We start from the raw sequence: 27,539 nt of genomic DNA, 5'->3' as shown, positions 1-27,539 counted from the left end.
GCAACAAAACTTGCTTGTTTGCTGTGGGCATCACAGGTCCCTGCGATAAGTACATGTATCAGTGATCGAAGCAACTTGCGATCAATGTTAAACCCAGCATGACTGGTTTTACCTGCAGACGAGATCTTTTTGATGCGATTATAATTGCAGGTCGCCCAACAAAAATCGCTTTGGTGTTTAGTCCTGTTCTCCCCTAAATGTGGGATCGTTTGTTTGGTCATCAAAACTTGTGATTTCTGCCTCAACAGAACAGCCGTGAGCTGGGGATCCAAATGATGGTATATTTGGTATCAACTGCCAGGTGGTTCACTTTTTAGGGAGTTGGGTCTGGCTTAATTTGGCGATAAAATATTCCTGGTACATGCTGGTAGTGCTGGTGTACTGTGAGATATTTGAGACGCCTATCGGCCAGTTAACATCATAAGTCTCCTTTTAAACGTCATTTCACAACCCTTTGAGTTTAGCTAGGGTTTTAGTATAAGCAAGCACATGCAGAATCAAAGTGATATCACCCTGGGGCACATTTTAAAAACATGTTTCAAAAAGTACTTTGATAACTTTATAAAACCAATAACATTTTTTTTAATGTCTGGTTTCAAAACTTAAATGTCATCTTATAAAAAAATTATAGCGATGTCTGATAATTTTATTTGTCTCCTTTTGGGAGTGTGTAGTTTGCATTAATTTATACACTCCAGACCTAAAAACTCTTTTAATTCTAGGTGAAGGAAACTTTGGGTTTGAACCAGGGACCTCTGTCTGAGTGGCTATTCGAGAATCGAAGCCATTCTTCAACGGCTGCTCCCATTTGTATCCATCTTGGAGCGGAAACTTGCAAGCCAAGGCCGCCTCTCTCATCCTGAATGGAAACTTGCAAGCCAAGCTCACCCTCTCATCCTGAAAGGAACTTGCAAGCCAGGCCAACCTATCCCATCCTGTAGAAGGAGCCTTGCAGCCAAGCCAATCTATCTCATCCTGTAGAAGGAGCCTTGCAGCCAAGCCTATCTATCTCATCCTGTAAAGGAACCTTGCAACCAAGCCCATCTATCTCATCCTGTAAAGGAACCTTGCAAGCTAAGCCCACCTATCTCATCATGTAAAGGAAACTTGGAAGCCAAACCCCCGTACATTGTATCGCATCCTGCATTGGAAACTTGCAAGCCAAACCTTCCTCTCTCATCCTGTAGAAGGAGCCTTGCAGCCAAGCCCATCTATCTTATCCTGTAGAAGGAGCCTTGCAGCCAAGCCCACCTATCTCATCCTGTAAAGGAAACTTGGAAGCCAAACCCATGTACATTGTATCGCATCCTGTATCGGAAACTTGCAAGCCAAACCTTTCTCTCTCATCCTGTAGAAGGAGCCTTGCAGCCAAGCCCACCTTTCTCATCCTGTAAAGGAACCTTGCAAGCTAAGCCCACCTATCTCATCCATTAGAAGGAGCCTTGCAGCCAAGCCTAGCAGTATCTCATCCTGTATCTGAAACTTGCAAGCCAAACCTTCCTCGCTCACGGCTGCTCCCATTTGTATCCATCTTGGAACGGAAACTTGCAAGCCAAGGCCACCTCTCTCATCCTGAATGGAAACTTGCAAGCCAAGCTCACCCTCTCATCCTGAAAGGAACTTGCAAGCCAGGCCAACCTATCCCATCCTGTAGAAGGAGCCTTGCAGCCAAGCCCATCTATCTCATCCTGTAGAAGGAACCTTGCAGCCAAGCCCATCTATCTCATCCTGTAAAGGAAACTTGCAAGCTAAGCCCACCTATCTCATCCTGTTGAAGGAGCCTTGCAGCCAAGCCCACCTATCTCATCCTGTAGAAGGAGCCTTGCAGCCAAGCCCATCTATCTCATCCTGTAAAGGAACCTTACAAGCCAAGCCCACCCATCATGCCCACGTAAATCTAATCTCTCTTATATTCTCAGGAACATGATATTCCTTTACTTTAAAATCTTCCGTGTTCTCTTTTAGTTCTATTCTCAATGCAAATTTGGATACAACAGGTTGGCGGAGGATGGGCCTGTACACTCCTTGATTACCATAACCATCTTAATATCGGTTCTAAAACCAGACATAGTGTTACCAAAAATAGCTCTCATCGACTATTTTTGGTGCTCTCCCACCCACGCTTCATTACGACAATCTCGTTCTTGAGTTTCTCCTTCGATTGTCACAACAACGGTGACATGATGAAGTAAATACAGATTATACGCCCACACATTGATGAGTCACACGATGTCAAATAGTCGCGCTCACAGAAAACGTGTGCGCTGGGAGTAGAATGAGTGCATGACTCATAATGTGCCAAGTTACATCCCCCCTCACGTCATTATTTTACCAATAATCAATACAGCATGTATCTTGAGGTACGGGAAGGACTCGACGGCTGCATGCGAGTGCAAGATCATCAGATTGATTCTACTGAGAACATGAATGGGGGAGTCGAGTGTATGTTCATGGGAGAATTGCGTGGGCCGTTGGGAGAGATGACAGCATGTTATCTAATTCCTATGGTGGTATTACATGAAAAGCTTACTCATATGGTGGTATTACATATTGGCATCTAACGCCATTCTAACTGTCACATTAAATATTAAGATTTGTAAAATAATTGCATTAGTGGTATGGAAACGGGAAAATCTTGCGTCATATTGCTATCAAAGAAATTCTAAATCAATGATGGGAACCCTTTTTGGCAATACAAGATTTGCGTCGTCAATATTGTTCGGAACACCCTGCCTTCATATGTCTCTTTCAAAGAATCAACAAATGAATTAGTCTGTTGATAAAATCTCCCAAAATATTTTAAAGCCCCATCATATCAAAGGCTAATTTTCAGGAATTGATCAAGAGGTGAGCGAATAGGACTAGAGACCTTGATAATTAAAGACGATTTATTCGCAAGCAAAGTATATAGTGAACGCGCCAGTTAAAAGTTATGACAAGCTGTGGTGAACAATAATTAAAGTCCGATTTCAAAGCGTGGTGACATTCATCAAAAAACCATTCAAGACCACGTCCAGGACACTTCACGAAAAAGTGAACATCACAGATGCACACAAAAGGCTTGTGACCTGTTTTACAAAAAATAGATGTCCTGCATGTGACCTTGCAGCGCTCCCACAATATCAATCATCATCTTCTACCTTCTTTGCATCTGAAAAAATATTTTCTCATTGTTGGCTTCTGACCTGGGCATCTGCGTCCACAAAGACTTTTTCTCACACATGTCGTCCCCTTTCACACTTCGAGAGTCAACAAACAAGAAGCTTTAGATCCATTTTGGTCCGCAATATGACCAAATATCTCTCTTTGTCTGATACCTGAGTATTGAGTGATCTTTTTGGCCATGTAGTTTGCCAAAAAGAATGTTTGCAGATCACGTGAATTGATAATGCATCATTTTCATTGAAAATTCAAGCCCTCCCACAGTATCATATCCGTGTTTGAAAAAAAACCCACTGTGAATGAAATTTGATTTTTTCAATGTTGGTCATGTCAAGGTCCTTATTTTAACTTACTGAAGTTCGCAAAATGTATTATTCACATTCAAAGTCGCATGCTGTGTGGAGGCTATTTAGCCGGGTTTTCGTGCGTCAGTTTTACATGGGCCTATTACGTATTATAGGCCTTTTGTCTTTGCACTCATCAATCTGCTGAATAGCGTCATCACAGTATTTTGCATTGATGAAGACACTTCATTGATCTTGTTGGCAGGAAGATCCTCCCTTCTCTGCATTTCGTGGATATAGTGCATTGGAGGTCTTCTGTCATTTAATCCTGCCCTGCCCAAGGAGGAACAATTCTTTGCTCCCAAAGCTCCAACATAAACTAGGTTAATTTTTGGGGACAATAGAAACTTTTGGGGCTTTGACTGAGAGAGATGATAATTCAGTTGTGCTGAGATTATCCAGATTTCCTGGGGGTTGATTTCTCTCTTTGTCAGTAGTCACAGAAAGGAGCAGCAAGAACTATTGACATCCAGGGCCCGGTTTATCAAGCGGTGTTGTACTTGTAGACAAATACTAGCGTAGCGAGTACTAGCAAATTGCGCTAGCGAAGAGTATCGGCTCGATTGATGATCGAGTGATGACCCAGGTTCAACTCTCTGCTTAGTAGCTGCTCGGTTCCTCCACAGGTTGAGTTCAAATGATCACTTTGTATGTACTCTTTTTTGAAACCCCAGAATATTTCCTGTGGAGACCGGGAAAACAATAATCCCAAAGCACTTGAGAACGGAGAACGAAATAAAACCAAGACCATACCTCATATATAACATTGGCAAGTTCTCCTTATTTTGATCTTTGTGTGGCTATTGGATGTATTTCTGGTGTTTTCAGTAACAAGCTGAATTTTATCTAATCTCAAGGAGTTGTTTTGTATTTTCTGAAGTTAGCTTGCCCCCAAATGTGGAATTGCGGAGGGTTGGATCCGCAATTTCTGTCGGTGTCGGTATTAAATTATGTGCGGTATACGTAATCACACCACCATGGACGAGATTCAGCAAATTCATTCACTGCAATCACATAAATAAAAGCTCACACGGGCATAGATGAGTCAACATTGTAACTTCTGATACCAATTCCTCTTTACTTGACTTGTTAATGCTGTACCTAATAAGTGCAAAATGCCCGCATTCCCTGTCCTAGCTGCTATGCTGGAGCATACCACGACGCTGCATCAATGCTGTATCTTTTATTGGCGCTAATGTTCTTTAGTGATTACGCCTGGACGCTAACGTTTCATAACGATCTTGCTACCTGCATGTGCGATCAGAGTATTGAATGCGGGAGTGAATCATCCGCCACCCTCAATGAGATGGGGGTGGGATGCGTTTCTGTTTGTGTCTACGGCTGGGCGGCGTGTGGCGTGTGAGCTGATGAATGGGTACACATGAATGGGGACTGGGGCAGAGTGAACTGCAGAAGTTGTGCTGGCGGCTTTAGGTAACGTATGAAATTAACCGCATTTCATGAGTTGTGAATTCATTTTATATGATATTTCTGTTTCATTTTAATCTTTTTGCCCGGTCATGTAAAAATGCTGTTTTCCTTGAAATTGGGGCATGGGGGTTGGAGGCATGGAAAAGCCTAAAAGACACAGCCAAAAGGGGCATGCTCTGACAACTGCTTGTAATATCTTTTGAAACACTTCCTTCAGGGGTACACTGTTCATATTTACTGGTGGCTCAGGAAAATAGAAATGCAATTTTACCCAATACTGCAGTTCAGTTATTTTGGATACAATTTGCTAAAGTTTGATATTAATAATGTCAACGTGGCAGCATATTGCTAAAATTTAAATTCAGTACGTATTTGCGGAATTTGAAAGTTTCAAATTCAATCGCAAATGTTTAACTTTTATTGAACAGCGGAGGCCTTTGACACAAACAGACCTGCAGGCTGGCATTGGTGGGGACCTAGCTAACTTGAACATAAAAAATATACAGTGGCACGTCCCTTAGTGGACACCTCATTATTAAGGACAACTTCTCTATCAAGGACACTAGTTTTGGTTCCAAATTGGTAGTTTCCATTCAAATTGATCTCTCTAATCAGGACACCTCTCTATTTTAAGGACAGCACTTGCCAGTCCCGCAGGTGTCCTTAGAGAGGTTCAACAAACAAGTTTGTAAATGTCAGCCTCAACAATGCAGGCTATTTCCTTCAATTTTCCCCAACAAAACTGCAGGATGTGTTTTGCCTTGTTCTTGTCCCAGGGGCCAGATGGAATAGATGGTCAAGGGTGAGGAAAAAAACGGCTGGGGCATCCGAGGTAAAAATCTTTTTATCGTTGTTCTTTAGAATTCGACTTGATGACCCAGATAACACGGATTGAACTCTGCTGTCTGTGATATCAACACAATGTCGCCCCATTCCCCTTGTAACACTCCATGAAATGACACGTGTTTCATGAATGACCACGTGCTGCTTTTTGAGTCACAATATGATTGAGATACTGCGGCTTGTTGGGGCATCTGAGGTGGAGAGGATATTGTATTTTTTGGAGCATTTTTTTCTTGCCTTTGTGTGTGTGTGGGGGAGGGGGATTTGAATTCGATTTGATGTGCTTTGGTGATGCTTCTTTGCTAAAGCTATTCATGTAGCAGTTGGGCTCTTTACTTAACTTGAAGTCTTCCTTGATCATTAGTTCTTCTTGTTGAGGGAGGGGCGGGTATACTGAATTACTACCTATTCCCTGTGGATAACTGCTAACAAAAGATCATGCCCTGGAATTGTCTTTGAAACTGATGAATTGCCTTTTATGCCAATCGACGCAAATTTTGAAATGGTCATCGGTGCAGAAAAAAGTAAGACAATTCTAACCCTTTAATCATCAGAAGTTAATTTCCCTATAACTGCGGTCTCCGGCTTTCCAGGCCGGAGAAATTCAACTCATGCAATCTTGTGACTTGGATCACACATTCAAGCAGTATTCTCATCTTATTGTTCATAACATATCCTGATAAAACTATACAGGGAGTGTGATTAGTCTGAACTTTTCTTGACAGATCAGACTTCAAATAAGCAGATGCCTAAAGGCTTGTTTAGTTATCATTGTCTTTAGAGTTGTTGTCCTCGATAAGTAGGGCTTAGAGGGCTTGTCGTTAATATCCTTGACACATCATGTCAGTGGATGGTTTCTCCCCATTGCTGTGGGGTGTTTTGAATTGAAGCACTTCAAAATCTCATAATTGTCATACAAATACAACTGGTCAGCTCATGTCTGTCTGAAAAAATAATCTACGGTAATTGACCTAGAGCTACAATAATTGGCGTAGCGCTACATTAATTGCTGTAGAGCTACGGTTATCGACGTAGAGCTAAGGTAATTGACCTGGAGCTGTTTGAGACTGGTTACCGATCTCCTCAGTTGTCTTGCATTGAATGTGTGCAGAAGTCACAACAGAAGTCACAACAGATACTTAGATTGCCCTGACGAAGTTTGTATGTTCGAATAAAAACGAAAAATGAATTCTAGGATGAGGAGTGTCCCAAATAAATCACCTTCAAGTCGGTGTGATGTTATTATTTACCGACATGACACATGGCCACGTCAACCATGCACTCAACCATATTTTGCGTGGATGTCACCAAGTCCCTCAACACAGAAGGTTTTAAAATGAGTGCAACTCATTTCTTTCGCCTTGCTGGAGTTTTTTTTGCAGGAGAAAATATGTTTATCACAAAATTGTCTTTGATCGACAAAATATTCTGTGACCTCGCTCCTCACTGTACATGATGCATGCATGATGTTCTGTTCCCAGCCTCCTGGGTTCATCCGCTGAGATTTGTTTCCCCGCAAACACATGAATAGTCGACAGAAATCTATTATACTCTCTTGAAACTTAGACATATCTCGGGGGTATTGTTTCAGATTGTTGTACCAATGCCTGGAGATGTTTTTATGGTTGTCATGGAGAGCCATAGTACATGTTGTGATAGTAGTGCTTCATGATACACTCCCTGGTCGACCCTCGATTTTCAGACAGATTCAATGCCATTCATGATTTAGTCCTTACTATTTTAATACAGACTATTTTGAAGTGTACTTATATCATACTCCCAAATTCTAAAATTTAACATTCACATGACAAAACTAATGCAACTATCATGCACTGGTCAAGAGATTTTTCCTCTTTATTTTGTTGATTCCATAAACTTTTGCTGCGGAGAAGGAATAGAAATAAAATCAACCCCCGAAGGGTTGTCTCTTTTTAAAGTTGTTACGAATCCGTTGCGAAACATGTAATGTGCACAATAACTTTATCGATAACTTGACAGTTGAAATGTACATTGGACAGGTGAAATATGTTCGTTATGTTCTTTAGGTTCGTAGCCTGAAGCAGGGCCTGAAAGTTACCGGCATTTTACACAAAATCGTACCTAAAGGCTCGCATATGACATGTAACCATGAGAGCACCCCAACGTGAGCTGAATATATGAGCCTAATGGCTATTTGTTCCAGCAAAGGTCATTGAACCTTGGTTATTGTTGCATTATTTACTGCTGGCATGACCTTACCCCTCGCACCCAAAATGCGTGTGGCATGCTGCCGGCTCATCCTGAATAAACAAGGGCTACTTGGACTTCGTGCCATCCTACGAAAGAGCAGACCAGAATGGCATGACCTAAGATGCATGTGGCATGCTGCAGGGTCATCCTGAATAAACAAGGGCTACTCGGACTTCACACCATCCTACGAAAGAGCAGACCAGAATAGCATGACCTAAGATGTATGTGGCATGCTGCAGGGTCATCCTGAATAAACAAGGGCTACTCGGACTTCACACCATCCTACGAAAGAGCAGACCAGAATGGCATGACCAAAGATGTATGTGGCATGCTGCAGGGTCATCCTGAATAAACAAGGGCTACTTGGACTTCACTCCATCCTACGAAAGAGCAGACCAGAATGGCATGACCTAAGATGTATGTGGCATGCTGCAGGGTCATCCTGAATAAACAAGGGCTACTTGGACTTCACGCCATCCTACGAAAGAGCACACCAGAATGGCATGACCTAAGATGTATGTGGCATGCTGCAGGGTCATCCTGAATAAACAAGGGCTACTTGGACTTCACGCCATCCTACGAAAGAGCAGACCAGAATGGCATGACCTAAGATGTGTGTGGCATGCTGCAGGGTCATCCTGAATAAACAAGGGCTACTCGGACTTCACGCCATCCTACGAAAGAGCAGATCAGAATGGCATGACCTAAGATGTGTGTGGCATGCTGCAGGGTCATCCTGAATAAACAAGGGCTACTCGGTCTTCACACCATCCTACGAAAGAGCAGACCAGAATGGCATGACCTAAGATGCATGTGGCATGCTGCAGGGTCATCCTAAATAAACAAGGGCTACTTGGACTTCACGCCATCCTACGAAAGAGCACACCAGAATGGCATGACCTAAGATGTGTGTGGCATGCTGCAGGGTCATCCTGAATAAACAAGGGCTACTCGGACTTCACGCCATCCTACGAAAGAGCACACCAGAATGGCATGACCTAAGATGTGTGTGGCATGCTGCAGGGTCATCCTGAATAAACAAGGGCTACTTGAACTTCACGCCATCCTACGAAAGAGCAGATCAGAATGGCATGACCTAAGATGTGTGTTGCATGCTGCAGGGTCATCTTGAATGATCAAGGTCTCTCTGGTCACTTAGTCACTCGGACTGCATGCCATCCTATGAAAGAGTAGACCAGATTGGCATGACGGCATGCTGCAGGGTTGTGCTGAGTGATCAAGGTCTCTGGTCACTTCACCACTCGGACTTCACCCAATTCTTCGCAAAGAGCGGACCAGAATGGCATGACTTCAGATTTGATTGACCAAGATGCATGGCAGATGCTGCAGGCTTATCCTGAATAAGCAAATATTTTGATTAAGTATTTTTGTGACAAGCGATATGCAAATTTATTGTTATTTTGTGAGGGCTGATAATGATCTTGCAGCTGTATTTTAGATCAGTCTTGTAAAAAGTGGCTACACAAACCAGACGCAAACTAGTGACACAGACTACAGTTCCTGTTAATTTCTAAAATCTCATTTTATGAAAACCATAACCTCTGCCACACATCATCATTGGCATCGACTCTATGGACATCTTCATGCTATTAAAATCAATAATTGGAAAATTTCTGATTGGATTGCATGTGCGAATTTAATTTGTTTTTAGATTTCATATATCTTTACGATGCAAGCCACATGCAGTGCATGTATCTCTGTATCACTCATTATTCATTGCATGGGTAGCCTACCTTCATGTTAGTCGGCGCACATCTGGAGGCCTGGGCCACCCGGTTTGGTCTTTGGTGTTATATATTCTTTGTAAACAACAAAAAATATTCCGTGTTTATCATTCCTAATTCGTGAGATGTATGCGTTTGACACTGACAGTAACACTTCATCGTTCCCCATCCTACCTATGAAACATCCTAGCAACACTCCCAATTCCTTTCTCGCACATGCGTTACACCAATATCCCTTCCAATCCCTTTGCCCCCATGTGTCCTCAGCGAGTCACATGATTACCCGCCATCGACCTTGTCGTTTGCCGACCAAGATCCCGCGCTCTCCTGATTACCATACAACGTAGTGTCTGCCGTCAAAACGTGAATGGCAACGACGGAGATATGAATGAACCATTGATTTCTCCGAATGTAATGTTAATTTTCGTGCGAGAATCTTGTGGTTTTCCATTCATTTATTTCATATTTAAGAGCAGTCTTCAACAATTTTCAAACTGGGATTTACAATCTGGAGGATTTGGTAGGCTTCGTGAAATTCACGCAGGATTTTTCGTTGTGTTTTTCAGAAATCTTTACTGCCGGCCATGTGAGAAGCCTATAAGCCAGGAAAACGTCTGGTTGTCATGGTAACGAATCACCTCAGATATAGGGTCCATGCTCTACTAGCAAGTAAGGTTATTTTCTGTTGAGTTATTAGTGTTGTCTGGTTTTCTGTCTTGTCTGGTAGACAAGATAATTGGCAGTGCTTTCTTGCGAAATTTTGCGAGCTTGGTGTTGTTGAAATTGACTGAAGTGTAAACATCAAAATATATGCTGCTCTTCGTTTTTGCCAATCGTGGAAACTTCAGAAACTTCTTATCGAATTATCAGGTTTTTATTTTGGCAAATTGCTAAATTTCTTTCTGTTTTTTGAATCGGAAAGATTTTAATTTTTTTCAGATCTAGGTCATTAGCATAATGCGCAAGAATAATAGTGGGTTACATTTGAATTATACTACACTTAGAAGCCTATTCGGCCCTGTAACATGAGGTGATGTTAAAATCAAAAAAATAAATCCTTCTGCTACTTTTGACTTTCGATTCAAGCAAACACCTTAGGCTCTCGGTGCTCTAGTTTCATTCAACTTTTTTTAGCTCAGCTGTGAGGAGCTGGTATATACCATGAGGTTGTGAAAAATATGGCAATTGGTAACGGGGAAAAAAACGAAAGGTTATTCTGAGGGAATAATTGTTTAAGACTGATGGGGGCACCATGGCCAGTGGCCTTGCTCCTCTTGCTTAAAAGTATTCTTAGCCCTGATTTTGAAGTTTCGTTGGGTGACAATGATTAAAACGGCACTGAGTTGCGAGCACAAGAATCTAATCTTGGTAAAAAAAAGAATTATCTAATTTCAATCAATTTGTTTTTTCTATGCTTGCTATTGACACTGTGAGGGTTTCTTGCTTTCCGATGCTGGGGGCCAATTGAATTGGTATTATGACTCTCTCTTCGACAAGTAAAGTTTGCCCAAGTCTGTAAAGGGCACCAAAGATAAGTGACTTGCACATGGTTACAAGTGCTGTTTGTGTTTCCAGCATCAAACTAACAATGTTCAGACGACCAGTCTGAAACCTAACCAGTAAAGCATGCCGTGTCATATCACTTTCAATCGTGCTTTGCCACAAGCTGTTTGTATAATGGTATCGCCATCTATACAAGTTTTGGTCGACTAATGTTCTTCCATTCTCACTTGAGGTTCACCAAAACAACGTTATGTTGTCTCTCAATTGTCTCACGAGACTATTTACATGTTGGTCCATATCATGACTTTATAAAGTAGAACCTCTCCACTAAGGACACCCTCAGGACTGACAAATGCCGTACTGAATAGGTAGGTATCCAGATTAAAGAGGTTAAGATGAATGAGGACATCCAAGTTGTAGTGTTTCTTATTTCATAACATTTGATGGAAGGCTATACGTGTTCGAAAACAAATCACTTTAGACCTTTCACAAAAATTCTCCTGTTCTTAAATATGAATGAAAGACTTCCAAGATTTCAAAAGGCCTAATCGGGTATCTCAGGTGGTTAACTTTTTCAATATTTCATAGCGACTTGCCACATTCGTTCAATGTTCAAGGGTGGACCGCAGCATCACCTTCTACCAAACTGGCAGTGTTGGGAGACGTAAACTTTGAGCAATTGGCAAGTCAGTTGTTGTACATTGTATGTTGTCGGGCTCAAGAATGATGTCAGACAATTAACATAATGACGTGTCTGATGTCACTCGGGAGACCAACCTGAATTCACACATCACTTAATTTGTTCTTAGCGCGAAGTTAATTGATCTTGAAAATGCTAGACTTCGGCCGTGGGTGGCGTTTTGGTTAGGCCTTGAAAGAAAGTGATGAGCCCCTTATTTGAAGTTGCAAATAACTCCCCTGATATTTGTATATAAATAAGAATGTTTTTAACACATCCTTTTTGCCCTTGCATGGGCCTGTTACAGGTGTCTGAAAACAACCTCTGATGTTCATTGACCTTCTAGAAATGAGGAGTTTTATGCCTCGTGTGAGATGTGACAAAATTTTAGACGTGGTCCTTCGTAGACAGACATGAAAATGTCGCTAAAGATTTATGTTTAAAAATCTCCAAGCTATTATTAAAGCAACGAAAGGAACGCTATTATTGGAGATCTTGACACTTCCACCTCATTGGTAGACGATCACGTATTCTTATAGACTTCAGATCACGATTCTTAGCAACAGGCTTCATTCCATGACAAAATGCTAATGCAATATATATCAAGAATTAATAAAGACTAGTCTTTGATAATTCTAGCTAATATCTGTTGATTTTTGTTCTGAACATTAGTGGCACTTACATGAGGAAAAAACATGACAACATGATGCAAAAAAGTGAAATCACATCCACATCGCATTCTGATCCAAAAAACCACGCTGACCCATGCTCAAAACGACAACAACAACAAAATCTAGATTTATCCCAATACTGCAGACATCCAAAAGAAGGCACGATGGGTGTCATGCTGATCCAATTCTGATGTCCCCTTTCTCTTGTTGTGTCAACGGCACTAATACAAACACATTTATAAAGACGAGAAAATCAAGTTGGGATCAACAACAACGACCACAGCACTTCATCAACATTCGACAAAACCGTCAGGTTGTCACTACCCACCCAAAATTGGAATAGAAATGATGATCTTGTGTCCAATAGGATAGGAATTTGTCCTTTTCAAAAGTTGTTTACATATGTTACAGTATATTCTATTTTTAGCCCAGCTACATTATAGGTCCATATTTAGACTGGCATAATCTTGAAATTGTCATGTTGACCAAAATTTGTGTTTGATTCTTGACAAATTTGACACCAATATCCCCAAGGATATTACCCAGGTTAACATTACCTTATTTGGGTCATCTTTGTAATCCTTATGTTCGATTTTGAAGGTGTATCCAATGAAATTTCATGCCTTTATCACAATACTGCGCTATTTGCCCAGGTGGGGGAGGGCAGACCATGTAATGATGGTGTGGGATGGATTGTACTGGCTCTAAAACTTTGTATCAGAAATATTTCATAAAAGATTACTGTCGAACATCTTGACCACTATATCGGCTACGTGATCATAAAGTCCCTTTAAATGCAAAGGGCTGACCATAGGCACCACCATTTTAGAATCTTAAAGTAATTAGAGTTCCTTCAAAATGAAGTGAATGCCCATTTAAAACCTGGGAGGCTGTCCTTTGGAAAACAAAGAACAGACTCCCACCCTTGAAATTAACATTCACTTTGTTTTGAAAGAGATCTAATTGCTCAGGGAAATCAAATTCTAGCTAAAATGGTCCTGCCTTTTGTCAACCCTTATGTTGGGGATTGAACTTGATAATGGGCTAAGATGCTATCAAAAGACCATCCCTTTAATTCAGCAGACATTTTTTCGTAACTCTTCAAAAAGTGATTTGAAATCAGGTAAGGTTGCAAAAGAGAGATGAAGGAGGGCCCCTGTTTAGTTTTAGTAAAATGTCATCGGATTTCTCAGTTTCTCTTTTGCATCCAGGAATCAAACCCACAAGAATTACTTCTTGTGGGTTTACAGCAATGCCTGTCTCTCGCCATCAGATTCTGAAGTTCCATTTGTTGGATAGAAGTACACATGTGTACTGTGATTAAAATAGAACTATTGCACAAAAAACATTGGGTGGAGGAGGACCCCTGCTGTTGTGGCAAAATATCATCGTTGGATTTCTCGAATTTCCACCCGCATCAAGGGGATAAAATAAACGACCGATCCATGCAAATAGTACTTTGGCGCACCTGCTCCCAGCCTACACTGTGTTTGGCTGAATCACCCGAGGGCATATCGCTAGATTGTTCCCAAAATGAATAGATTGGCTAAATTTGAATATGATTTACTGGGCATCAACTTCAGATACTTTGTGTTTGGGTGTGAAATTTCATGAAAAATATTGGTTATTGTGTAATATTAATTTATTATTATTGAATGGCAGTAGTCACCGTTTACAACTGATGTTGGAGCCCACTCGAAACTTTGAATCGATTCTTGAAGAGAACCGACTCGAACATTGGCGCCAAAAACTATTTCTATTGACATCGATTCAAAAAGCTTTTTCAAAAAATGCTATTCAAATCAAACCATAAAATCGGCTACAAACATTCTTTATCACATAATTGAACTGTATAAAACGATGTGAAAAAAAGATCGAAATGTAAGATTATTTTGAGAACTATCTTGGCCAATTCACGCTACAACTGGCACAACCTCGTCACAATCGTCCTGTGGTGCTGACTCGGATTTCTCAGTAATTCAGTGCAGGCATCTTCCGAATATTTCAGAGAAAAAATCCTGCTTGCATTTGCAAATACATCAGGCACTGCCAGATTAAGAGATGCACTCATCATTGCCCTTTTTACATTATCATTCGGTTAATATTTCTGTGCAAAAGGTTGCAGCAAAATGACGTGACATATCCTCGACTAATCATCCCTCTGACGCAAGTAGCTGTTGATGCGGAATGTGCTCTACCACAAGATTCTAAAAGAATCAATTGCTTAATGATGTTTTGAATGCCAGCTTTACATTATCACAAAGCATATTGGGTTATTTTTGCACCAAATCGACAGAAAATAACAAAAAAATCATTAAATACCAGTATTTCCTTGGATTTGAGATATCAGAGTGGTATCGTTCCATCTAGGTATCGCATCCGACGATTCTGATCTTTAATCAGTGCTACAGTTACGTCAATTGTTTGTTTTTGTTGATGTTGGTAACCTTTATAATGAATGCGTGTGTTGGAGAATCCAGGGTTGAAATTGGTGATGAAAAGGATTTTCTGCTGTGGAGAGAATTGGCCATGTAGGGGTAGTTGAAAAGGCTATTATTAAGCCACATTTTTACTGGAATGAGTCTCTAAAATGTATGGTTGGCTGGTCGAAATTGAAAAAGAAATAAAGTTGAGACAAGTGAAAGTTGAGGGATGGCCCAGCTCCGTGCGAAAGTGTTCCTTTGGCATAGGTTGGAAAATTGTGCCATGGTTGATAGCCCAATGCAATTGCAAAAGTTCATGTTCTTTGGATGAGGCTTTGTTATCTGTGCCAATGAGAATGTAGCCAAACTCAAAAAGTGCAATATAAAACCCAGTGTTCTTTTGGAAACGCTTGGGTAAACTGTGCAATCGAGGATCAAACCCAACTTGAGTGCAAAAGTTATTAGAACTCTTTGGACAACACTTGGGGAAACTCCCCCCATTCAGTTGCAGAACTTAAAAGTGCAAAGCCACTGTTCTTCAGCAACGTTAGACAAACCGTGTTATCGAGTAGAACGTCGTGCCAAAGCCAGCATTCTTTCTCCACTGCTTTGCAAACTGTGCCATTGAGGACATAGCCCAGCTCTGGTGGGAAATTGTATCATCGAATCCTCATCTATCTTTTTCTCTAAGCCATGTCAGCGCAGTGATGCATTGTTTGCAGAAGGTGTAATATCGATCTTGAATAGCAATGACCTTTTGATGAAATTATCTGTTGCGATGCCTCTGTCTCCCGTTTCTCAACCCACAGTATGACATTTAGTCAAAGTTCATCTCGAGCTAAGAATGACCAGGACACTAGTGCATTGTCTACAGGGAATTGAGTTGAGTGCATTAAAGATGTAGGTCCTTATGATGACTATTAAGGTGAACTGTGTTATTATATTGATGACATCATCACTTATCCAGGGTTTAGAATTTTAAAGCTTGGTTACATGATATTTGGGAAAAATTGCGATCGTGATCATTATTGCTTGTAAAATCTGGGGACTCATCACTGTCTTCCCAGCATCAGTGAATCAAATGTCTTCAGCGTACCAATGCAATGGTAAAAAAGTTTATTGAAAGTTTGCATACAATCAACAATGTAATGTAGGATGAAACCGGAGCCCCAGAGGTAAAATGGTGCTGGTCTGGGTAATAGAATACACTTTTTAGGGGCAGAAGTTGCAACCAATTGAAAATTTTGTATCCTGTGCTGTACGTGCGTGAATTAGTTCAGGGGTATTGTTCTGTCACAGTATCAGAAAGGTTGTTGGTTTGAGTGAGTTCATCTTACACCTTTGTGTAGTAAGTGTACAGGTAGGCGTACATTGTGATCATGATGAACAATATCGTTTTGTGTCATGAAAACCATACAGCATAAACCTCCACTATCTATTTCCTTAAATTGTGCAGCATTATTTTACTCTTGCTCTTATTATTGTGAATCTCGTACAATATTATATGGATTTTCATGCATTCCGCAGCAAGGAAAAAAAATCAGCTTTATCGATATTCTGTGCACTTGCGTGGGTGAAAACACTCTGGTAGAATTGATGCAAAATATATCTTCTGGCGTACCTACAGGTCACATTGTTATTAGCCTGCATATTGCTCTCATGGTTGCCACTAGAGGTCAGGTCACAAATCCTAAAGGGTAGGCTGCTGGACATCAAAGGCTACTTACGTTCTACCAAAAGTTCTTGATGTTTTACTCCAGTGGTGTGTCACACTGTATATATGATTGCAAGTAACAATCTGACTTCCATCATCCCCTGGGCCGTGTTTTTTAAAACAGCATTTGCGCTGACTGGGTTGTTATCTTTAATTTGCAAAAATTTGTTAAATTGAATTATCTGAAACGAGAGAGAGAAGCCTTCTTCACCGTTGGGGATAATATGAATATTGTGATATTGAACAACCGGACCAAGATTGGTGCAGACTATCAATAAGGGGGTTAAGCAAGCAGTCGATTGAGTGAGGACAGCTTCATATATCACTATTTTAGAAATAAAGGTTTTTGAGCTTTTTAGGAAATGAAAAGCCCTAGGTTTAGGTTTATGAGATGTTTTTCATTCGCTGAAAACCATCTACGTTGCGCATATTTTTTGTTGTGTTCATCAAAAGCTCTGAAACCTTTCAGAGTGCAAGGTGCACTAATACGTAAAGGTCGGGGACAAGGCAAACCCCCCCACACTCCCCCTCATAAAAATGTGTTAATTTGATATATAGCACATATAGGTGTGAGTCTAAGGTGTTGGGTGACCTAGCTGTGGTAGCTGTGGCTCGTTGGGGCTTCGATGCGGGGGAGGAAGGTGAGGGGCTGTGAGGTGTGAGGTCGGGAAGTGGCGTTAAGTTCAAGGAGTTTGTTTGGTAAGCTCACAGGACCACTGAGACAAAAATATCAATCATCTGTCCAGCAGGGCCGGTTTTCCTGTGACGTGTTCCATTCTTTGGACGCATCGAAATTCTTCGGTGAAGTGGTTTTAAAATCATACCAATATAGGAACAACAGATGGTTTAACCCGTTCACTGGATCAAAGCGGCATAGTTGGCACAGAAAGGCCAAGTTGCAGGAGTGAGTGAGTGTTTAAAACCTTTAGCTAAAATGTCCAAACATCTCGTGAATAGACTGATGGAACTTTTTATCACGCTTCATTCCCACATGCTTATGCTTTTGAGCCGAGGTGATTATGTCTCTCGCAAATCATTTCCTTGTCGACACAGCCTCCCTGAGCTGTCTGCGGGGGTGGGTCATAATTACATGATACATGTTTATACACACTCCTTGCTCATGAGAAACATTGGTTAACCCACACCTAGCTAAACCTGTCCAAAATTAATGCCTGTCGTGGGAGGAAGAGCCAACACCGAATTAGTCATATTCAGATCCATCAAAGTAAACTCTGCATGTGGGAGGCGACACAACTATGCGGCATCACCCAATATGTAGCTATAATCAACCGTATTGATTCTTAACAATCGTGTTGATGTGAGCGATCATATTGTAAGAGGATCTAGTTGTATTATTTAAAACCTTGTAAATCTAGTAGGGGGTCATAGTAAAATAGATCTCACAGCCGTTAGCACCGCTTTGGAGTAACTGTTTTCGAGAAGTTGAAATTACCTTATGGATGCTTTGTCTATGGTATTTGTTATTGCATACTTCTTGGATTTTCATCTGCAGTCTCTTTTTCGAGATTGGGTTTTTGTGTCTGTGATCCAATCCAGGGGTCACGTTAAGTGTGAATCGGGGCCTACAGTTTGTATTTTGCGCATAATTAAGAAGAAAGTGAAATTTTGCACTTGTTCGTTTTGTGGATCAAGTCAGGCTGCAAAGACTGCAAATGTTAATATGCTGCAAAAATTGTCCAGGTTTATAGTACACTCCAAATTTTTGTTGATAAAAATTGAAGGTACAGATAAAATTGGGGTTGAACAATTTTTTAAATATCACCCAAGTGAGATTTGTCATCACCATTTCTCAGAAAATGTGCTGAATTTCAAAAATGTTTAGAACTTTATCAACATCCCTTAAGTTTCCAAAATCTGTCAGTGTCATGTTTGAATTGTTGCCCATGTTAATTGTGACGCATATAATATATTTTTCAAACAGCCTGGGGTGTCCCAGGGCTCTGTGTGTGGTTTGCGTATTCAAAGTTTATTCATAGCTCTGTTCTTGAGTGTGAATATTTTAAAAATACGGTTTTGTTTTGGCAAATGAATTTATGCAGATTAAACAGATTTTTTACAGTTATTCACTGTAGTGTAAAATAAGTGTCGGAAGAAATTCATTCGTTGAAACTTGCCCTGTCCTCTTGATGAAAAACAGCCCATTTAGAAAAGTGTACTGTAATCTGCTAAAACTGTTTGGCTGAAACGCTGTCATCAATAGTTTTGTCAACATTGTATTTTTGATATAAATAGCAAAAGAACAGGGGTAAATTTCTTATATGAAATCAGCCCAAAAAGGACATCTGCAAAACATTCTTTAAAATCATGCCAGCAATTTGTTGAAAGCTTCTTTTCATTATGAATTAAAAAATTCTTGCTTTTTTTTTTTTTCAGAAACTGAAGCCTAAAATATGTGATGCTTCTAAAGACGCCATTCATGCCTGGAACATCCATTCAATACATGCGTAAGTATACAGAAAAAGTTGAATGATATATTTGAATATATTAAGCCAAGCTGGTTAACCTATTTGGATAAATCTGTTGAAAGCTTTTGCAAGAGAGGCAACGTGATCGTGGGTCAAAAACCTTTAACATAATAAATTAACTTCACTCGTGATCTATGGCAAGTCATTTTACTTAAGATTGCCTCATCCCCACTCAGTTTCGTTGCTGTCACAAGCAAAAAAAGGTCTGTGTCTTTCCGAATGTCAGTGCACTTAAAGGCTTTACGTCATGGAAACTGTGCTGGTGGCACCTATAGCAATGCTATCTTATCCACCCAGGACAATATTCAAAAAAGGCCTGGCTGGACTTGGCTTACTATTCTCTTTTTCTTCTTTTACTTTCAGTTCAGTGGTAAAAGAAGTAAAAAAATTACGGGCAAAGTCTAAAGGCAAAGTTGGCAATACAAAGGCAGAAAATGTCCATCCTTCCAATGTCAGTAAAACTGGGACAAGCTCGGCAGATAGACACCAAGATGGAAACCAATCCGTTCAGCTGGCACCATTTAAATTCATAAACATCGAGACGGAAAATGTGTTCAGAATCTTATGGCTTTTATGCAGTAGAGTTTTCAGTCCACTATAGAAAGATTTTGCGATGCTTGAACTCGAAATGTGCTTGTCAGAACCGAGAGATCATTAGACAGACAATGTGAGAGTATGATGATGCGTATGTGCTTTTTAAACTATAAAACTTGTTGACTCGGAACACATGGTGAAATCTTTGATAACGATTTATATACTTGTCCATCGCTATGCGTCAGATGTGCTAACAGATAATAAAATCAGGGAAACAGGATGGCGTGGCACACGTGTGGGTCTTTCCGATACAGCCAACAACTTAGAATACATTGACTTTTTGTCGTAACTTTTCCATTAACTCACTATGATGGGTAACCAGGGTGATCCGCCAGAGAGCAATCAGAATGTCGTCGGGCCGTATCAAACACCCATACAGCCTGGTGAGGTGTTAAGGCCATGCGAGGGTGTTCCGGAAGGTTCTCAACGTGGAACAGAAACCATGATGCCAAGTGGAAGGGGTGGCTTGGGGCAGGAGAAGAAAGGTCAGTTGTCGGGGGTGCCATTCACGCAGCGACAACGTTTGCTATTGGAGGGTGCTCCTCATTCTAGTGAGCCGTATCGTGTTTTGTCTTCATTCGAGATCAGGGAGGCACAACAGTTCCATATGCAAGGGCAGTCGGCAGATTATTTATCTGTTTGGGAAAAACCTAGGAGTAAGTCAGAGACGGATAAGGAGACAGTGATGACGCCTGTTTGGGCCCGGCAGTCGCACACCGAGTTTGTGTTTCCCCCAACGCAGGAAAAGGTTGAGGAGTGTTATCCTAAACCTGAAAAGATGGGTTCTTTTCAAGGGCAGACAACTGTCGGTTATACTTTGCCAGAAAAGGTAATAAAGGTGGAAGAAAGCCAACAAGCAACGCAGGGTCTGTTGAGCCCCAAAATTGAACAAGATGAAATTGAAAAACAATCAGAATTAAGTCCCCTGCCAATGACACCAACGGGTCATAACCCACGACATCACAACTTTAAGAAGTACCTGCGGGCCAGGTATCTGTCCAGTCAGGAAAGTGCAGAAGGATTAAGTGACGTCGAAATGACAAGAGACGATCTTAGGGATGACGATGATGGTGTTTTTGAAATGGAAGGGAAGGAGGAGTTCCCCGGTGCTAAACGGCCAACATATTTGTCGGGGTCGCCAACTATAATGACATCAAAAGCGGGACATGTCTCAGGAGTTCAAATGGAACCTTTGGATTTATCTCGTTCACCTGTTACTCAAACGGTTGGACCAATGGACGTGCAGACCAATATCAAACCAACGCCCCCTGACCGTAAACCTCGTTGGCGGGATTTGAATTTGCGAGTTGAAACAGAAATGACTGCTGTCTCACCAGTTCCTATCAGTCCAAGATGGCGTACTCCGCCACGGAGCTCTCCGGTTAATATTGTTGGGCATCCGCAGTGCATTCAGTCACAGTTTCTGATGCCGGTTTCCTCTCCCGGCTTATCTCAATCGCCTGGCTTGTCTCCACGTTACTCTCCAACAACGTCCCCTGGACTGGCTTCTCCTACATTCCAATCCTATCTCGGTAGCCCAGGGATGGCCATCTTACAAGAGATGCCAATGCGTTGTGGCTCATTGACAGACCTCCGTTCACCCGCCCAAACTGGACAAGCACCACCTCACCGGTTTATATTCCCGCCTTCACCCGACACATTTGAAAGCTCGATCAAGCGTGACTCTAAGAGCCCATTTTCTTGCCCAATTTGCTCACAGGTTTTCCCGTCATATGACAATTTAGCTAAACACATGGCGAAGCATTTACCAACCGAGACGGTGCGTTCTCCTGACAATTCAAAGATACATTACTGTAAAGTGTGCAATAGGGCGTTCTCACGGAGTGACATGCTGACGCGACATATGCGCCTTCACACCGGTCTGAAACCATACGAGTGCAAAATCTGCGGACAAGTTTTCTCACGGAGCGATCATCTTAACACTCACCAGAGGACGCATACCGGTGAGAAGCCGTATAAATGTCCGCAGTGTCCGTACGCTGCTTGCCGTCGTGACATGATCACACGGCACATGAGAATCCACATGAAACGATGGAGTAAACGGTCGCCGTTTAGCTCGACGAGTTCTGACGACTCGGCGCGTCCATGGTCGAGTAGCGAGTCAGCAGAGTCGCACAGCGACCGGCATTTATCAGCCTCCTCGATGGAGAGTTCGGAACTCGATCCTAGTCCGCGTACCTGCTCAATGTCTAGTAACGAGGGTGTAGAATTAGAACTATCATCCCAGAGACCATGGCTTCGACACGACAGCGCGGATTTCATCGAATCTGCAGATTTTAGTGGGAGCGCCTCGAGTACGAGTCGGACATGGTCTGTGACAAGCCAGGATAGTGTCCTGGAGCCACCTATTGAGAGGTTTGAACAATGCTCAGTACGGTCTGACGACTCTCCACAGTCAAACAAGAGTTAATTTTAAACTGTTTGTATGATGTCTCTGGCAGTGCACAAGTTAACTTCATAAGGTCACCACACGTCTTTGATTTTAGCTCCCCCTTCCAAAGAAGTTCATCGTTCATTTTTTTAGCCTTCCTTAAAAAAATTCAAATAAGTTTTTTCAATTGACCATACTTTTGGTGTTTGTCCATAAATGATCAGGTACCACCACACTTTATTTATTATTTGGATCACAAATCGGTATTTGAAAAAAATTTGCCCCGCTTGGATTTTTGGAGTGAAAAAGGATAATCTGACTTTCTTTGAGATTTTTATCTTGTTCACTGCCATATTGACTTTTAGTGCCAACTAATAGAGCTTTAAACGGAACTAGTCTGGAAAGTTACAAGCTATAGAGGGACAAGAGAAAATGTATCTAGTGCTGACTCTAGTGGCAGTAAGATGAAGCTCAACTTTAATGACGACAAGACGAGGGGTTTTTAGATTAGGCAGTGCAAGGAGCAGATCGTGAATATAAAAAACGCACAAATTTTGGTGACATTCCTTGTTGCTAGGGCAACTTGACCGTTGCTGTAGCAACAAGATCGGTTGCTGTGTAACTGGGAGTGTTACTAAAACAATTGATAATGTACTGTTGTATAATGATGATTATTACTAGATGTTAATGGTTTTGATGTTTCGATGTTGAACATGAACATTATTTGTATCTTTATATGACACTTCCAGTGACGTTTGGAGGCGAGGCATTTTTTGTGGCTGTTATCAGGTCGAATTCACTAGCACAAATGACTTTTACTGTTTTCATGATTTTTGTACTGTCTTATTAAATGTACTATGGATAAGTAGTAGGCGGTTGTGATCATACAAGTTATGGTATGTTTTTTATTGTAAATACGAAAGGTGAATATTGTGTGTGCGTGTGTGTGTGTGTTTGCATGTCTTAAAAAGTCATCTGTCAGCATGGCCTCTCTGCACAAATTGAATGTTTTTGACCTGGGTTCAGTTTCAGGCCACTAGAGTGTGCTAAAATTGTTAAAATCATGTGTATACTTGCAAAAGTTTTGTCAAACTTGACATTTTATACCATCTCATGCAACTGATAACCTGGTGAAGTGAAATGTTTGCAAAAACAAAATGTGGTGAATTTGTTCATTTTCCTTCTCAAGGCAGGAGACTGGATTCCACTGCTGAGTTGAAATTTTCACAAAGTTTGATATTTGTGTTTGCTCACCTAATCGCAATGATAAACAGTTGCAAACAAATATTTCTCCTGAATATGAGGTTAACGCTTGGTTAAGAATTCGCTGTATCTCACTCCCAGTACCCTAACGGTTTAACATGTTGTTACATGTATAACTTCAAGAGTTAATAAAGACTAGTCTCTAATCATTCATAATAACATGTTATTGAAGCCCATCAATTCGTTCAGTTGTACTGAAAATAAATTAATAAAGCTACCAAATTGGTGTCCACTTTGTGAATTGCAAAATATATTCACCTATAAAGGTTCTCATATGAAATTTTTGTTATCTTAAAAAAGTGAGTGGTGGAATTTGTGTCATATTATGGTAGTATGAGGAGGATAGATTTTCCCATTGTTGAATTCTTTTTATTGATCAATTTATGAATTTTGAAATTTATCATATTTCTTGACCTTTCTCCCAATATTTCTCGGGTCAATATCCGGTTGCTATTTTTTTGCAGTAGTTTTCATTCTTTTGAAGAAGTGTATCCAAGGATGACATGATTTGGTCACATGATAACGATTGACCAATCAGCTACTACATAATGTGGTCACGTGACACTGATTGACCAATCAAGCAGCAGGATGCTCAATGTGTCTAATACTCGGCATTATCAATTGTTATACGAAATAAGAAATTATGAAATTTGTTTGGAAAAAAGATGGACTGCTGCAAAAATCGTATCGGATGTATTGTTTGGGATGAAGCTCTTGAAATAGTCCAAGCCTTTCAATGACAAAAAATTGAAAAATTAAGAAAATGTGTAAGTACCCTGTAATGTATTCAGAAATTTCAGAATTTAAACATAAATGTAAGCATTTGACCAGGGTGAAAACCACTATTAACCACTGTTAATAAAATCTATACTTTTGTGGAACATTCACGACTGAAACCTTTTTTTAAATCATATACTCTTACCCTTTCTTCGCTGCTGAACAAAGCTTCAATTTTTTTTACGTTATTTTTTTCATTATCACAAAGATATTTGTGCACATGCGCCCCGCCGCCTATTTTGGGCAACAGAGGTAAATTCTGAATTTGTAATTGAAAGGCTTGATGATGTTGGCATAATACACAGATGTCCTGATACTGTTTCTCAAAAAATCCGGTGGAATAAATTGTGTTTGTTATGCAGTTCTAACAAATTCTCGCGTGCCATGCCTACAATATTTGAAAAAGACTGTTGATTTTTGTCAAGTTGACCCTGTGAATATACTGAATGTATAAATCAAACTAAAATTACAATGAAAATGTGCTAATCAAGAGCTTGCCGCGCCAACAAACGTTTATGTCAAAATGTTTTGAGAATCATTGACTTTTGGAGAACTTTCTGATAAGTGGTCTTGTCAATAGGCTTTGGCAATTCTTAATAATTTGGTCAATTTTCATCTGGTAGAAGGTGGTTGGCAGAGTTCAAAACAGGCCTTTGTTCTTGTTTAAGTTATCTCTAGAGTGTGTTTCGACTGACCAGAGTGAAAATCATGGCGCAGTCTGTTCAAATACTGTTTTGGCCCAGAATTTGTCTCTACATGTAGTTATGGTGAAAAGTGCAGTGTGTGCTCAGTTAAATGGTGGTGATCTAGCAATAAATATAAGGATGGTTATATCTAAATTCTATTTTGAGTGCATTTGATGTGCATCCTCTGGTGGAACTAGGCCTGGCCTATAGGACCAGACAATACATGTAAATATTATAATGAAACTAGACATACTAAAAAAACACACACAATTTAACCGAGCTCAACCTGTAGTTACTGTTATGGTGAACCCGCACTACAATTGGTGGTCTGTTTGTAAAATGAATCTTTTTTATTGTTCAAAAATGTTTACACTTCCTCTGCGGTGGTTTGGTGCATCTACCTGTCTTGGTATATTCTTTTGCCAGCATGTAAAATCACTGCAGAGTTCTCTGTCTTTTTATAGCCCTGCTGTATGCCATTTCACCTTCAAATTAACTTACCAATTTCGAATTAACAAATCAAGTAAGGCTTCGACTTCAAAGCAGTCTGAATGACTCATTCAGACTGCTACTCTAAAATATACATTTGAAAAAAACCACACATTATTGAAGCAACATTTCCTAAAAAAGGGCTTGACTGCGTTTACATTTTCATACACTTTGGCTTTAAGAAGAACCTAAGGAGTTCATCTTGCATGGCTATCTTTATGAGGTTTGTGCATCTGCTTTATTTACGGCCCTACTACATTTGTTTTGATGTTTAGAGCCTAACCTCCTCTGAGCCCTGATAAGGTACAGAAGTGACACCCAACCCCCCCCCCCCCCACCCCGAGCGGCTACCATTAGCCATTTTTAGAGCCTAACCTCCTCTGAGCCCTGATAAGGTACACAAGTGACACCCCCCCCCCCCCCCCACCCCCAGCGGACTCCATTAGCCATGTTTAGAGCCTAACCTCCTCTGAGCCCTGATAAGGTACACAAGTGACACCCAACCCCCCCCCCCCCCACCCCCACCCCCAGCGGACTCCATTAGCCACTACCTCATAAGGGCCTGTTTTTCACACAATATGGGCTAAGTTTATGTTGAGTGTAGCTCTCGCCATCTCATGTCTGTCAATTTACAGACCTACATTTCAAACTATCAAAAATTGGTCAACAGATGTGTAGACGGAGGCTATGACCAATTAGTCGTGCCGATGTCATTTTCGCATTTGACTTTTGAGTTTAAATTAAAATTCAAAGAGCAGGATATAAACATTGTATTTTGTCGGTCTAAAGCTTTAATGTTATGTTTCAATGCTAAATACCGGTAAAAGTTTTTTGCTATTATTTGTAGGGATATTTTTATATAAACAGTGGCAGTGTTTTTTTTTTTCTCTCGTAAAATGAAAATTGGTGGAATTTTACTCTGGGAGTCTCGTATTTGTAATAAGGGATTGTTCTGTCAACATGTTTGCTGGTCAAACGGTCATTCTGTAATAATGTCATAATTGTGCGACGTTGTAAATTTGTCTGCGTTTATGTTTCGCTGCACCTACATCTCGGTAGTGGGGGGTTTCTAGGAGATTTTCACCCTGTGGCCAAGTTTACTGTCGGGAGGTGCCTGCACTTTCATAAAAGATCACATTGTATTCATGTGTACTTCATTTTGGTCTTGTTAAAGGCCTACGCCGTTCGTTTTAAATTTTGAATTTGTAATTAAATTTTGAAATGTCCAATTGCGAAAATACATATTAAATATAAATTTCAACATTGCCGTTGTGTAGACTGATATACAAATACTATGAATACGAAGTTAATTTGTACTCGTAATAACTGCACTACGGCATTGTGTACTAGTGGATTTCTATTTACCTGGACCACAAGTAATTACGAACGGCTTACCCCTTTAAAGGCCTTCGTCGTTCATTATGAATTTGAATTTTTGAATGTTTTTAGGGAAAATAATGGTACAACAACATTCAACAACACTGTTTTTATGCAGATATACAAATACCATCTACACCATGCTTTAGCCACAGGCCACTGAATCAAGTGTCAGTAAGGGGTCAAATCATTGTAAAAAGGGTTCAGGTAGAAGAGGGAGCAAGAAATCCAAAGAGATCGACAGCTAGGAAATTTCCACTTCACAAGTTCGCCTTGCATTAATGTACACGGGGTGAAGTTGTGAAGTGATAAAAATACTGAAGTTTCTTACCTTTCGGTCCCTTTCTTACCTTTCAGTCCTCTGTGCATTCCCTTTCCATCTTCTCCCTTAACCTTTCATGGACATTTTGCAATCTTTTCACCCCTTTATACTGACCCTTCATTCAGTGACGTGTGCTCCTGCAAATAACATAACAATGTGATTAAAATTAACCAATCGAGTTTCTATGTCGGTGTGTATTCAACGTGTATTTCAAAATAATTGAAAAATCTCAAATTCCAATTTCAAATTCCTAATTTTAAACGGATGTTAATTTGCACACAGTCACACTTAAAATGATAAAAATGTGACGTTACGTTTCTACTGTATTTTTGTAAGAAATTCTAAGCATATATTGATGGGGGGTACTTGGCATACGCCCCCTATCTGGTTCTGGTAAAATGCTTTACAA

General features: G+C 40.6%; 1 protein-coding gene across 2 annotated transcripts in view; it reads left to right on the top strand.

Moving 5' to 3' along the window:
* LOC135499746 (zinc finger protein 232-like) overlaps positions 1–25,759 on the top strand; it is a 30,066-nt gene extending 4,307 nt beyond the window's left edge. The window contains exons 2-4 of one of the 2 annotated variants that reach the window (XM_064790687.1): positions 10,321–10,423; positions 19,139–19,209; positions 19,594–25,759. In XM_064790687.1, coding sequence (XP_064646757.1) covers positions 20,132–22,255 — 2,124 coding nt within the window. In that variant the 5' untranslated portion in view covers positions 10,321–10,423; positions 19,139–19,209; positions 19,594–20,131 and the 3' untranslated portion in view covers positions 22,256–25,759. The remainder of the gene's footprint in view (positions 1–10,320; positions 10,424–19,138; positions 19,210–19,593) is intronic. The other variant, XM_064790688.1, reaches the window with a different exon arrangement.
* Positions 25,760–27,539: the final 1,780 nt, after the last annotated feature.

Source organism: Lineus longissimus, chromosome 15 (genome assembly GCF_910592395.1).
Source record: "Lineus longissimus chromosome 15, tnLinLong1.2, whole genome shotgun sequence".
Taxonomy (NCBI): domain Eukaryota; kingdom Metazoa; phylum Nemertea; class Pilidiophora; order Heteronemertea; family Lineidae; genus Lineus; species Lineus longissimus.
The sequence above is the reverse complement of the archived record's forward strand: the minus strand, read 5'-3'. Positions and strand labels throughout refer to the sequence as shown.